At 37.7% G+C, this 13,016-nt stretch overlaps 1 protein-coding gene across 1 annotated transcript in view; it reads right to left on the bottom strand.

Moving 5' to 3' along the window:
- LOC136249841 (phospholipid-transporting ATPase ABCA3-like) overlaps positions 1–12,691 on the bottom strand; it is a 31,420-nt gene extending 18,729 nt beyond the window's left edge. Inside the window, exons 1-16 of the mRNA XM_066041963.1 lie at positions 12,621–12,691; positions 12,485–12,558; positions 10,087–10,121; positions 9,960–10,031; positions 8,443–8,619; positions 7,561–7,708; positions 6,832–6,952; positions 6,654–6,764; positions 6,454–6,597; positions 6,311–6,402; positions 6,151–6,258; positions 5,885–6,085; positions 5,714–5,834; positions 5,555–5,656; positions 517–798; positions 342–460 (exon numbers count right to left, since the gene is read on the bottom strand). Of these exons, the coding sequence (XP_065898035.1) occupies positions 342–460; positions 517–798; positions 5,555–5,656; positions 5,714–5,834; positions 5,885–6,085; positions 6,151–6,258; positions 6,311–6,402; positions 6,454–6,597; positions 6,654–6,764; positions 6,832–6,952; positions 7,561–7,708; positions 8,443–8,619; positions 9,960–10,031; positions 10,087–10,121; positions 12,485–12,558; positions 12,621–12,689 (1,976 nt within the window). The 5' untranslated portion in view covers positions 12,690–12,691. The remainder of the gene's footprint in view (positions 1–341; positions 461–516; positions 799–5,554; positions 5,657–5,713; positions 5,835–5,884; positions 6,086–6,150; positions 6,259–6,310; positions 6,403–6,453; positions 6,598–6,653; positions 6,765–6,831; positions 6,953–7,560; positions 7,709–8,442; positions 8,620–9,959; positions 10,032–10,086; positions 10,122–12,484; positions 12,559–12,620) is intronic.
- Between the last annotated feature and the right edge of the window lie 325 nt (positions 12,692–13,016).

Genomic DNA, 13,016 nt, shown 5'->3' with positions numbered 1-13,016 from the left:
ATATTACCTGTTATAGTGTTATGTAGCTATAAGCCACTGGGAAAACAGTGGAAAGAGCAGACATTAAAAGCTTACTGTGCTCTATCATCAAATGAGAGACATTGCTGTATTTCAGACATCTAGGGAAATGTTGGGCCACATCATTACTGTAGGATCAAGATACATTAATAGAACAGTCAAGTACTCTGACAAAAGGTCTAGTACAGCAATCACAACCATTCAACAAAAGGAGCTGATGACCACTCATAAAGAGACAAAACATTGTAATCTGGCTGAATGTGTTTCAGTTGTCTGAGATTGACTCTTATGTACTTCCCCATGACCCAAATATATACACACACCTTAGCTTCCTCTTCTGTCCTCCTGAAAGTGCAGCTGATTTCTGGTTAGCTTTATCTACTAACTGGAGATCCTCAATCATGGAATCTACTTCTGGTTTCACTCCTGGACCAGTCATACCCTATATAGATGAATATTTCATTCATAACATCATAGTGACATTGATTTACTGCCTACCTTCAGTCTAGCAAAGAAGTTGAGATGTTCCCTCACTGTCAGTCTATCATAGAGCACATTGTGTTGTGGACACAGTCCAAGACTTTGTCTGACACCATCCATGTCAGTGAGGATGCTGTATCCATTGATGATGGCATCACCACTGGTGGGAGGGTAGAGTCCTGTTAGCATGGACATTGTTGTGGTCTTTCCAGCTCCATTATGACCCAACAATACGGTGATCTGATCTCGGTACATGTTCATGTACAGGTTGTCAACAGCCACTTTTACACCATGCTGTGCCTAATGTATATAGAAAAATTTCTTTACAAACCATGCATCTAATAATGATTGGAAGTGCTCAGGATGCCTTCAGGCCTAACAATAATATTTGTAATAATTGTATACATTTAAATAATAATAAACTGACCATGACTGACTGGGATGTCACATCTTGAAGACCATGGAGATTGTGGCCAGCATATTGTGGCTAGGTGCCCCAAGATGGCACAAACCTTACACTTTGACCATCACAATGCTACTATATTCACTGGAGAATGTGTGGCATTTGTAGTTTCCATTTAAAATGTGGTAGCACTAGCCTAAACCAGTACCAACTTTAAGTTTTTATATGATCTAAACATCTTCACTTATGAATTTCAACCAGGTGTCCTGATCTAATTTTTGCTAACAAGGCACACTTATTTAATAGATGTACTGTGTTATGGATAGAAATATTATCATGAATCACGAAAGATGTAAATGGGGAAAGTCTCGCTGGGCGACAGTTTCACGGTTAAGGCTTACCGAGACTATTCATGGTGAGTTTCGCGGTATATAGTTCACTGCAAAATATTGATCTAGCAGGGAAACTTTTGCAGCTTGATTTGAAACTGCGAAAAATGCGAAACTTTTGCCCAGTGAAACTTTCCCCCGTTTACGGTATTCTTTTGCCTAAATCCTAATAGAACACACACCTAAACACCACTTTAGGAAACTCCCCCAACCACAAAAGAAGCCTTAGAAGTTAATTAGGAAGAAGTATAGGTCATGAAGTCAAAAGGAATCAACAAAGTATTGCTTGAAATATGCCATTTTGTTCATCTTTTTATTGTTTTTTTTTTCCACAGGGCTAGAGCAAAATGTGAGTACTTTTTAGAGATAAAATCTACATAACTTTCCTTCCTTCTTACATCTTTCTTCACATACTTGGAGCTGTATAGCCAATCTCTTGATTCTATTTACACATACCTCGCTACTTTACAAGTAACAGAATTGCTTCAAAGGGCTGAAGCACAATGGTCAGGCTGCTTGCTATTGGACTACAATGGAGGTCATATAGTCATCCACTGATCTGATGTGATATTTAAATCAGAGATCACTTGTTTTTTGTTTGATACACATCTGCATATGTGAAAGCTGGGGGGTTTAGGGGCATCCCCCCACTCTGCCCCATAATTTTATGCTAAGTAGTTATTGCTTCCATCATATTAAAAATTCTGAGATTTGCAAGCAAATTTTGATTGTAATTGCTAATGTAAGATATACACGATCAAATATAGCCCAATGCAATGCCATGCAGATGATTCACTGGAACTTTAAAAAGTAAAAGTTAACATAGATGTAATGGCTTAGACCAAGCTGAATAGTCTTGGGGTTATAGCACTAGACAGTTGGAACAGGAATACTGAAATTTGATTTGTACAGCAACAATTTCTACTGCATTGTAAATATTCCCCTATAACTCACGTGCCTTATGCTGTACAAACACAAAATAAAGATTTTCTTACTCCCCATGAAAAGGCAAATCATAGGTTTCGTTGTGATTAAAATGTGTATAATAGTTTTTTATGTAGCACATGTATTTTTACCCAGTTATTTCAATACTTTTTAATTGCAGAATAGAATTTTGCAAAAAATGGCCAGTTTTCACTCAGCGGGTCACAATCTATTTTCAACAGGAGTAGGAAATGAATCATTTATAGTAAGAAATTTCTGCGGGAGTCTGGTGGCACAGCCTCCAGATGCTCTAGCCCTGTTAACTTCAAGGATCACTAGAGTTAATGTTTCAAAATGAAAATACCCACTATCAAACAGTATGGTCGTACCGTTTAAGTAGGGATCGTGGTGAATGCTTTGCGCGCCACCCAAAATTCCGCCTTTAAAAATCATCCTACAGACATTTTATGCAGCGAAAATTACCTTTATGGAATAATACTAGTCTATATAATACATAAAACAGCATTAAATACAACAAAACATTTACAGGTGGCCGGATATAAAATTTTTAAAATTTGCCAAAAACTTCAATTTTAGTCTCACTGTCTCACTCACTGCCTAACTCACTGCCTGACTACAGTTACAAGCCTAGAGCCCAAACAAAGCAGCACACGGTCACCATTTTACACCGCAACAACAAACTCACCGGTGGGATGTGCCTTTTGGGGTTCCGATGAGTGTACGCCATGTGCACCTTGTCTTTCCTTTTATCTTCAATCAGGTTGGTTGTCTTCTTCTTCAAGCATCGAAACCATACCGAGGCGTTAATTTTCCGTATCAACACTTTTCTGTAGACACCACAAAATTATTTCAGAAAGTGATTATGCTGCTGAAAGAGTGGGGTGCTTATAATTTCAAGTGTTGTATGTGAAATCTATGGTGAAATATTAAGGCTGCTGAGTTGTCACTTCGACTTTTGCCAACGCCTGGACTGCAATTGACGAAGAGATTTGATATGGACTGATACTCGACAGTTTGTTCCTCTGAACACACTGACTCAGCCACTCAGTGCCGGACGGCGAGATCAGCGAGTGATTCATGTGATTGGATAGTAGCTACTCGAGTGGAAATTGCATTACTTCATCCTGTTAGTTGAGACTAAGCTCCAGACAATTGAAAGGGCCTGTTCGTTCGAACAACTTCCGGCCGGGGTGAATAGAATGCAGACCATCGTACTGAGACAGGTCATAGATCTGAGCACCACTGCTACTACGATCAAAGGTAAGCTATGCACGCTACTACAGGCCTATGTGCTTCCAATTTTGGCACAGTACGTACTTTAATAAGCTGTAACTAGCTAGCTGTGCTACAACAAAAAAACTAAACAAACTAGTATTTTAAAAATTGTTAATTTAAAAATGAAGTAGGGATCTATGCAATAAAAAGTAGTGAAACAAGATATGAATGATGGTATTACAGCATAGCTCGATGGGAAAGTCCCTACTTTGGCATTGAGCAAAATTATAGCTAATGTACCAAAGTAGGGACTTTCCCATCGAGCTATGCTGTAATACCATCATTCATATCTTGTTTCACTACTTTTTATTGCATAGATCCTTTTAAATTAACAATTTTTAAAATACTAGTAGAAGTTATTAACATGGATGTACACATGGAGTTAACTAAGGTAAACATGGGTAAACATGGGTAAACATGGGGGGTAAACTAAGGTAAAGATTGTGCAAACATGGGGAATCAATGTAAACATGGTGTAAAGTGAGGAAACATAAGGTGCAATAGAATAATGCAAACTTGTGTAAACATGGGGAAAACTAAGGTGTGCAACATGTGGGAAATATAGTAATCAAACTCTAATTTTGGTACATAGAGATCATAGAAATGAAATGAGGGAGGTCATCTATGTGGACATTTTATGATTTGATTTGATTTATTATTTTACCTCCTTGTAATTGGCTACAGCCATTCTTCCTTGAGAGAGTGCAAATAACCAAGCCTGAATCCTTACTATAATGTAAAGTTCTGGTTATGCAATGATTTCACTGTCCATATATGGTTTCTGCCAGTCACTTACCATGCCAATTAGAAGCCTAGGTCCTCAAATACTCGCCAAAGCCATGAAACTGGCAAACTTGATTGTTTTCCATTGTATACTACAGATGCCACTTAGCTATTACAGTTTGGAACACACCATGCACATCATAAGCCAGATAACAGATCAGTCTTCACATTTGTAGTTCATAGGAACCACCAAATCACATCTGTATTGCATGCAGCCAATTTCTCAGTTGTAGCAGATTTCTCAGTTACAGCAATAAAATGGATAGACCAAAATCATGCAAAAATACACATACCATTCAGTGGTAGTTAACACTTAAGGCCTCTTTTATGTCACATAAATTTAAGTGTTACTTACTAGACCAAATGGTGGTTTTCCTTTATTACCAATAATTTTTTATTATTAGTGGCTGAGTGCAGCTATTACACAACTTTTAGCAGATCTAAAATGTTGTTTCTGAGTCATGTGAGCCAGCTATTTAATTAAAACACCACTTAATTAGTTGGCAAGGGCGACTGCTGCATATGAGGTTGCAATAACTTGATTTAAAGTTTGTTTACAGCATTAATAATGACAACTTCGCTACCACTTGTACTAGACTAGTTGTATAATAGTGCAGGGCTTAATATCAGCTTGGGAATGTACAGTGTATAGTCTACTTAGTCCCTGGCCAAAGAAACACTAGCTACTAATGCTAAAAACACAAACACAACTTCGTATATCAGTTAACACATGACCTAACTTTTGTCCAACATAATTGAATGCCACTCAATAGGTTAACAGCTTTTATTCAGCATGGGAGTAATGCTTTTTAATGGTGTGTTTGGAGGTTTGTGTCAGACTTTCGTGGTAAACTCTGTGTGTGTGTGTGTGTGCGTGCGTGCGCGTGTGTGTGTGTGTGTGTGTGTGTGTGTGTGTGTGTGTGTGTGTGTGTGTGTGTGTGTGTGTGTGTGTGTGTGTGTGTGTGTGTGTGTGTGTGTGTGTGTGTGTGTGTGTGTGTGTGTGTGTGTGTGTGTGTGTGTGTGTGTGTGTGTGTGTGTGTGTGTGTGTGTGGTAGCATAGCCAAGTGGCTAGACATTGGCCTGGTAATCAAAAGGTTCCAGGTCGATTTTGTTTTTGAGCTCTACTCTGTTAGGTTTACTAGTAATCAATATTCTAGGCTTGAATTACCCAGTCTGTTAACACGTTTGTTCTTAATCCAGGTTAAATCAAAAATTCAATTGTATTTAGTGCAGATAAAGAGAAACACATATACACACATACCTTAAACACTTTGCCAAGTCCCTTGATACTGATGCCAGCCTCTAAACCTGATGGTTCTTGTTCGTGAGCATTTTTATCAGAGTTGGGATTCATGTCACCCCACTGTAACATACATGCATGCAATTAAAACTACATGTAGGAGATAAAGGACTAACTCACTTCTACAGTAGCATTAGGATCCAATCTTTCACCATGTGTACCCAGCCAGTAGGATGGTAGGACAAAGAAATAAAATGGTTTGGGAATACCGTATTCTCCTGGAAAAACTGCATCAATGTACCTAATACATTAAGTACAACGCAACCAGTTTAACAACACAACTTTACTGACCATGCAATGGTCATGTAGATGATGGAATCAAATATTAACATGGCAAACACTATTCCCAAGTTGAAGTCATCATCAGGAGAAACAGATTCTCCAGCATTAGCCCATGTCACTCCTTCTTCTCTAATCTCCAGGGTGGATAGTACATTGACTCCTAATCCCATACAAGTATTGGATAGGAAGCAAGCAAGAACCTTTTCTCCACTGTAAAGATTAGATAAACAGTTAGTTAAATCTATATACGCTTTACTAAAAGCTATATAGCATACGTGCTCAGTTGGTCATATCGGTTAGCAAGGAATAGATATGGAAAGAAGTTTATGAACCAAGCAAGGAATCCAACAAGCATGCCAATGACAGCTTTGGAGAAGAATACACTGGAAAAAAAAACACTGTATAAGTGTAAATAAACTAATTCGCTAATAATACCTGATTAAGAATCCCCATGCTATAAGACAATTGATGAACAACATGAGAAATATCAACAACAGGAAGAAATCACTCTCAGTGAAAACATCAACCTATTAAATTGTACTTATCAGGTTAGATGGTGACACTCATGCACCATATACCTTTATCAATATAGCCATAAAGAAAGCTGTGATTAGCAGGAACAGAAATTGTTTGAGGTACCAAGTGAGCCACAAAATCCAACCAGACAATCCCATCATCTTCATGGACTCCTTCAACCTTGTCTCTTTCTCCAAGACAAGCTCCTACATTTGTAAAAAGATATCCATAAATACCTAAATTTATACTACTCTATTTCAACCTTTGTTAAAATGCCAGCAGAGTATATGAAGCTGAGTACCAACAACAATGGCATTATATTAGTGAGTGCCAGTAGAAAACTGTTCCGTTCATAAGGAGGATAAGGAAATTGCTGCAGCAGTAAAATGTACATGTAATGTAACAGAGTCTTGGGGTAACCCACAACCAAACCAACCAACCTTCACATTAACTGGAATTTCTGTAAAGTTGTACATAGGACTAAGATCACCAACTATCTGTTCAATGATGGACATGGCCACAAGGTTTTGAAGATGCAGAAATCCTTCTTTCAGGTAAAGGCTATAAAAAGAACAAACAACAAGATTTGAATGTATTTTATACATGTATTTTGTTCTGAAGCTTTATTTATTAGTTACTGTACCACCAGGGAGGCTGCTGAAATCCTGTGTAGCAGGGAGTCAGAAACATGGTACTAAAACTCAGAAAAATGTCACTAAAACTCTGTTGAAGCAGAAAATATCCTATACCAGGTGGTTACTTGATCCACAGACAGCTTGCAGCCTAGGCAAGTGCCTGAGAGCCACACAGTCTGGGATTCAGGATTTCATCTGCATTCAACCAATACTTAAACAACATTGACTTCTTGTGAGAAGGTGTGTGTGCGTGCATGCATGCGTGTGTGTGTGTGTGTGTGTGCGTGTGTATATATTTTGATTGATGCAGTGTGTGCTTGTGTGTAAATGTATGCAGTGTAGTACATATCTGAAGTATACTATGTACAAATAACACAATGTCGATGGTGGGGCATAACTAATTAGTAAGCATAGATAGAGGGTTGCTTCTTCTTGTCTACTACATGTAGATGTGTGACAGAACAAAAACACACACAGGCTTCAATTATGCTATCAGTGCACATAAACCTTACAAACAAAATACTACTTGCGTACTTTGGAGAAAATCTTGGTCCTGGCTCTTGAAACCGAGGCTGAGCAATATCTGTATTCCATGTGCTATCATCATCCTCTCCTTCTACCTCATGAATTGGTCTAATAGTGTACTGGAGGTTGGTACCATTAAGATTGTCAAACACAACACCTATAAAAAAGAAAAGGTTGCAGCAGTAAAATGAAGGACGTATGTAACACCAAGATACATGCACAGCTAGAAAAGTAGTTTTATTTGTGCAAGCATGTCCCAGACAACATTTGAGTAAGCCACTTAGCTATGCAATTATTTAACTGGAATTCTCCATGGCCTCATAGAAACCAAAACTACCAGACAGAATTTTCAAAATCATGCTCTCAACAGTCCATAAGATCAAAACAGCTCTTTTGTTTGGTTTTGTACTGTAGTTACATTAATGGTTGGAAAGGAGGTGTTGGCCATTGCTGCTGACTAATCAGTGATGCTTATAATTATTATTATCAACATATCTAGTATGTTATATTAATAAAACAAGAGCTGTCAGTAAATATTTGTAGCATCCGGAGTTCATTAGCATCAAAAATTATGAGCCCCTCATAGCATCAAGGGCTAACCACCATATTATACACACCAATATTATTTACAATTCCATAAAAGTAAATTGCTATGATTTTTGTCCTACATAAATAAAAGAAATAGTGAATGTTTGGTTAATGGAGAGTAGAGAGGAAGTTATATGGCATGCAACATACGTATATAGCTGAACTTTGAACCTTGGCAGCAAGTATGAGCTGTTAAGCTATATTCTGCATTATATAAGAGTTGTTCACATGAAATACAACATTATTAATATGAAAATTAAGTGCAAAATTTTGTAGCTAATTTAAAGTACTTTTAGCTCATACCATATCCATTAACACAGGAGTCAATTCGAACTGTCTCTAGGTTGATGTTTGGTATTGTTGTCCGAATCTGATCTCGAAAACTCCGCACTTCTCTGAGCAAATCACTTTCAGTTTCCGCCGGTACCAATTCAGCTTGTGGAAATCGTCGCTCAACTCCAGCCATCACTGCCATTGTTTCTAATGGAATTGAACAATATCCACAAACAAAATAATTTATACTGAGGGCACTAACTATATGATACTGAAAAATCAGAGACAGAAATAGACACTATATATACATGCACATAAATGCTCATGTGGCACAATTTAAAAAATTGTTAATTTGAAAATGAAGTAGGGATCTATGTAATAAAAGTAATGAAACAAGAGATGAATGATGGTATTACAGCATAGCTCAGTGGGAAAGTCCCTACTTCGGCATTGAACCAATTAATTGCTATAGCTAATGCGCCAAAGTAGGGACTTTCCCTCTGAGCTATGCTGTAATACCATCATTGATCTCTTGTTTCACTATTTTTAGTACATAGATCCCTACTTCATTTTTAAATTAACAATTATTTAAAATACTAGTTTGCTTAGTTTTTTGCTGTAACACAGCTAGCTACAATGTAACTTGTGACTGTTCTAATAGAATATCATGCATGACTGTTGTATCAACGTGACTGTTGTATTAGAATATATCTCGAGTCAGGTAAGTGGTGTGCTGCTAGGTAGACCAATAAGGGGTGTGGTCATCTTGTTTACTGTTAAGTAAACAGCTAGATTGTTAAGAGGTGTGGTCCCCATACTCTATCGCTATTAGTCCAACTAGAACTTTAATTGATGGGCGTGGTCACAAACCTATCGTGAATGGGATCTCATGCAGATATTGCCGGGACTGAAGCATTTCTGAAACCCAGCTCCAAAATAATACTGTGGCATCTATATATGTTGCTGAAAGAAAGTGTTGTTACTGCCTCGATATGGTTTCGTTGGATGAAGAAGACGAGCAGCCTGGTTGAAGACAAAAGAAAAGACAAGGCACAGAGGGCCTACACCCGTCGAACCCCAAAAGACATGTCACACTGGTGAGTTTGTTATTGTGGCATAGAATGGTGGCAGTGCGCTTCTTCATTTGGTCTCTAGCCTTACGGCTGTGGTCAGTCAGTCAGTCAGTCAGTCAGTCAGTCAGTCAGTCAGGCAGGCAGTCAATCTAAAATTAGAGTTTTGGCAATTTAAAAAAATTCTATATCCGACGATCTGTAAGTGTTCCATTATAATTAATGCTGTATTATATATATATATATATCATATGGACTAGTACTATTCCGTAAAGGTGATTTTCGTCTTGTAAGACATCTCTGGGATGATTTTCAAAGGTGGAATTTTGGGCGGCGTGTGAAATTTTTGGGGGATCCCTACTTAAACGGTACTACTGTACCGTTTGATGATATACACACACCAGCATGCATGCTCGCACACACACACACACACACACACACACACACACACACACACACACACACACACACACACACCTGTAGTATTAGGAGCATAGAAGATAACTGATGTAGCATGTGGCAAAGTAATTGGATCTGGTTCAAAGGTCACTAGACAAATTAATAGTAAACACATTCTTATGACATCATATACAGCATCACTTACCAAAACACTTGTCTTCAATGTTAAAAGCGGCATGCCTGTATAATAAAACCACAGCATGTAAACAATACTTGACCTATTGACCACAAATAACATCCACTATGTCAATGATGTCATCAGTGAAATCAAAGTAATCAAAGTCACTGGTAATAAGAGTCAGTTCAGGGACACATTACTGAAATTACAGGAGAAGTGTCAAATCATCATAATTAATTCTCCAGATTTGTTTCCAGAATTCAACAGATCAAGCAAGAATTTATATAAATCATAAAAGACTTCACTGATATTATGTCTGCAGTTTCTTTGCATATAGCGGCACTTCCTGGTACTAGTGTGGCTATGGGCCTCATCCGAAATTACATCACAGATATATAATAATGGCCATCGTGGTTTGGGGACTTGTAAAATTCATGTGGACGACTATGGAGAGAAAAATTTTGAACATCCGTATCTCAGCCAAGGTCGAAGACATCGAGCTCTACCAGTCCATACAAATTTACAAAAGTCTCCACACTACAGCAGTCATTTTTATTTGTGTGATGTAATTTCGGATAAGGCCCATTGACCGATGATGTTGATGAGCAAATTACCTAATTAATGCCTTTAGTTCATATACCCGGTTAACCACAAAATACTCTGAAGACATCCTCAAAGTATAAGTGATTTGATTAACTGTAGCATGGCTGAGAATGCTATGACACTTTCTATAGCACTGTACAGCTTCTAACAGGAATGCTAAGTACATACTTAGAATGTGCCAATGCTGTCATTATCACCCTCCCATAAACTCTGCAGGTTGATATATGAATTTTCATATGCTTTATGCATTTCAATACAAAATGTTAAGTTAGTTTCTACCTGAAATCTAAAGGAAAATCCCCTAAAGTAGAAATCAAGCTGATGAACAGATTCACCACTGTGCTATAGCTACAAGTTGGTAGTTTTTTTATCATATACTCAGCCAGCAATCACAATACATATGTGAATCAATAGCAAGCCTCAATTTTAGCCACAAAGAGGATGAAATATGTGGACAACAATACAAAGCCGAGCATACATTTTATACTAGTCAGCGTGAAATCACGATAAGTTTTCTATCAGTTCAAGAGTTGGCAGCATTATGATTCCAACCCTATAGCCTTGCCACTTTCAGTTTTGATAGTTGACTTCCAGACAAATAGCTAGTATATAAAATTATTAATGTCCAGCTACCAGTTAAATTACATTGCATTTTGAAATATGAATACAATACAGAAAAGTAGCACAATGAATGGAACAGAAATGTAAGTTTAAAATTACCTATATGTCTGCATGGTCCAGTGTCCATACACACACCTTAACACAGAGCCAGATGCATGTGGAATGATTGTGCATATAATTAGACCACTCATTGTTTTATGCTTTGGATCAGAAAAGTTAACTGATACAGGTGGCTCATTACTCATCACATATCTGACAGGGTTAGCTGAATGCTCTATTAGAGTATTTTGATAAGGAATCGACCCCCTGACATTGACTAGCCTGTTTTCCTCTATACCAGTGACAGATATCTTATTTTATTGAGACAATATACAACATAATTACAGGGGTATACCATGCACTGATACCCATAGGGTGGTCGGTACAGGAGCCCTGGCAAGACTCTTATATACACTATTAAATTACAATAGCACGCAGAAAAGTTCAGTTTAGGCAAACCAATATAGATCCTATAGAATTTAAATCCTGTATGAGCAGGAGACAGCAATGCAAGCAGCCTGCTCGTACAGGGATCTTATAGTCTTCTTCGTAACTTCACAAATGTTGGGCAATTGTGGCCAGCATAATAAAATGGCCTAACAACCAATGTGACATTAACAGATAAGCAGGTAATCTTGTAAACAACTCATAATATCGATCTTCTTTCCAAACTCTTATATGCGAGGAATTTGTTTCCTACAATCATTAATACATTGACACGATGGAATAATAAATGACCAAATTTAGGCGGTGAGCAATGTGACGTCATCTGAAACAAAATAACAATAAGCACGGGGTAGTCACTACCAGTAGTCCTGTAGAACCATCTGTGACCGGGATCAAAATCAAATCAAGTGATCAAGAGTTAAATTTGGAGTGAATAAAGCGATCAATACGTCCTAGAAAGTGGTAAACTAGCCCAAAATCAAAACGAGAATTTATGAAAATATGCGCTAAATTATCAAGCAATCAAGGCTATTTTTAAGGCGAAATCAAGCGATCAAGGTATATTTTCGTCGATCAAAAATCTTGATCAGGGTCGCAGATGGTTCTACAGGACTATTGGTAGTGACCACCCCTTGTCTTAACTAACATTTAGGATCAAGTAGAACACCCTAACGCTATGACCGTAATAAAAATCATGCAATATATTTATACATACTTGAGAATTATCACCAGTACCACTGCCAGTAGCGGTAGTATTAATTCAAACCCTGTGCCAATCGGTCGCCGTATCTAAAAATTATAAAAGTAGAGATCACACGCAGCGGAGTTATGTGATGGCAACCAAGACGTACTTGCAGTACAAAGTTCTTCCATAACAGCAGGTAAAACTGTCTAAAGTTAGCAGCACAGTTGCAAAACATTGTGTTGTTCACTCTAGTTCCAATCGGCCAGCAAGTGGTTATTTATAAGTAATCTAAGTGTGAACATCACGTGACTACAAACAATTTATTGTTCTGACGTCAATATCCGATCAATGTGCATAGTAGGGTTTCACTCAAAATAGGAGGATGGTTTTCACATAGATTACATGATCTTTTAAATATAGCAAACAAGTACTAATTTGGATTGTATAGCATTCAATATCAGCATAAAAGAAGGCATCTTACGATTCCACAACGCTAATGTAGCTATTATGGGACTTTTGGTCACGTGGACCGAAAATCCAATAGCTAAATTAGTCTTGTGGA

This window comes from Dysidea avara, chromosome 3 (genome assembly GCF_963678975.1).
Source record: "Dysidea avara chromosome 3, odDysAvar1.4, whole genome shotgun sequence".
NCBI lineage: Eukaryota > Metazoa > Porifera > Demospongiae > Dictyoceratida > Dysideidae > Dysidea > Dysidea avara.
The sequence above is the reverse complement of the archived record's forward strand: the minus strand, read 5'-3'. Positions and strand labels throughout refer to the sequence as shown.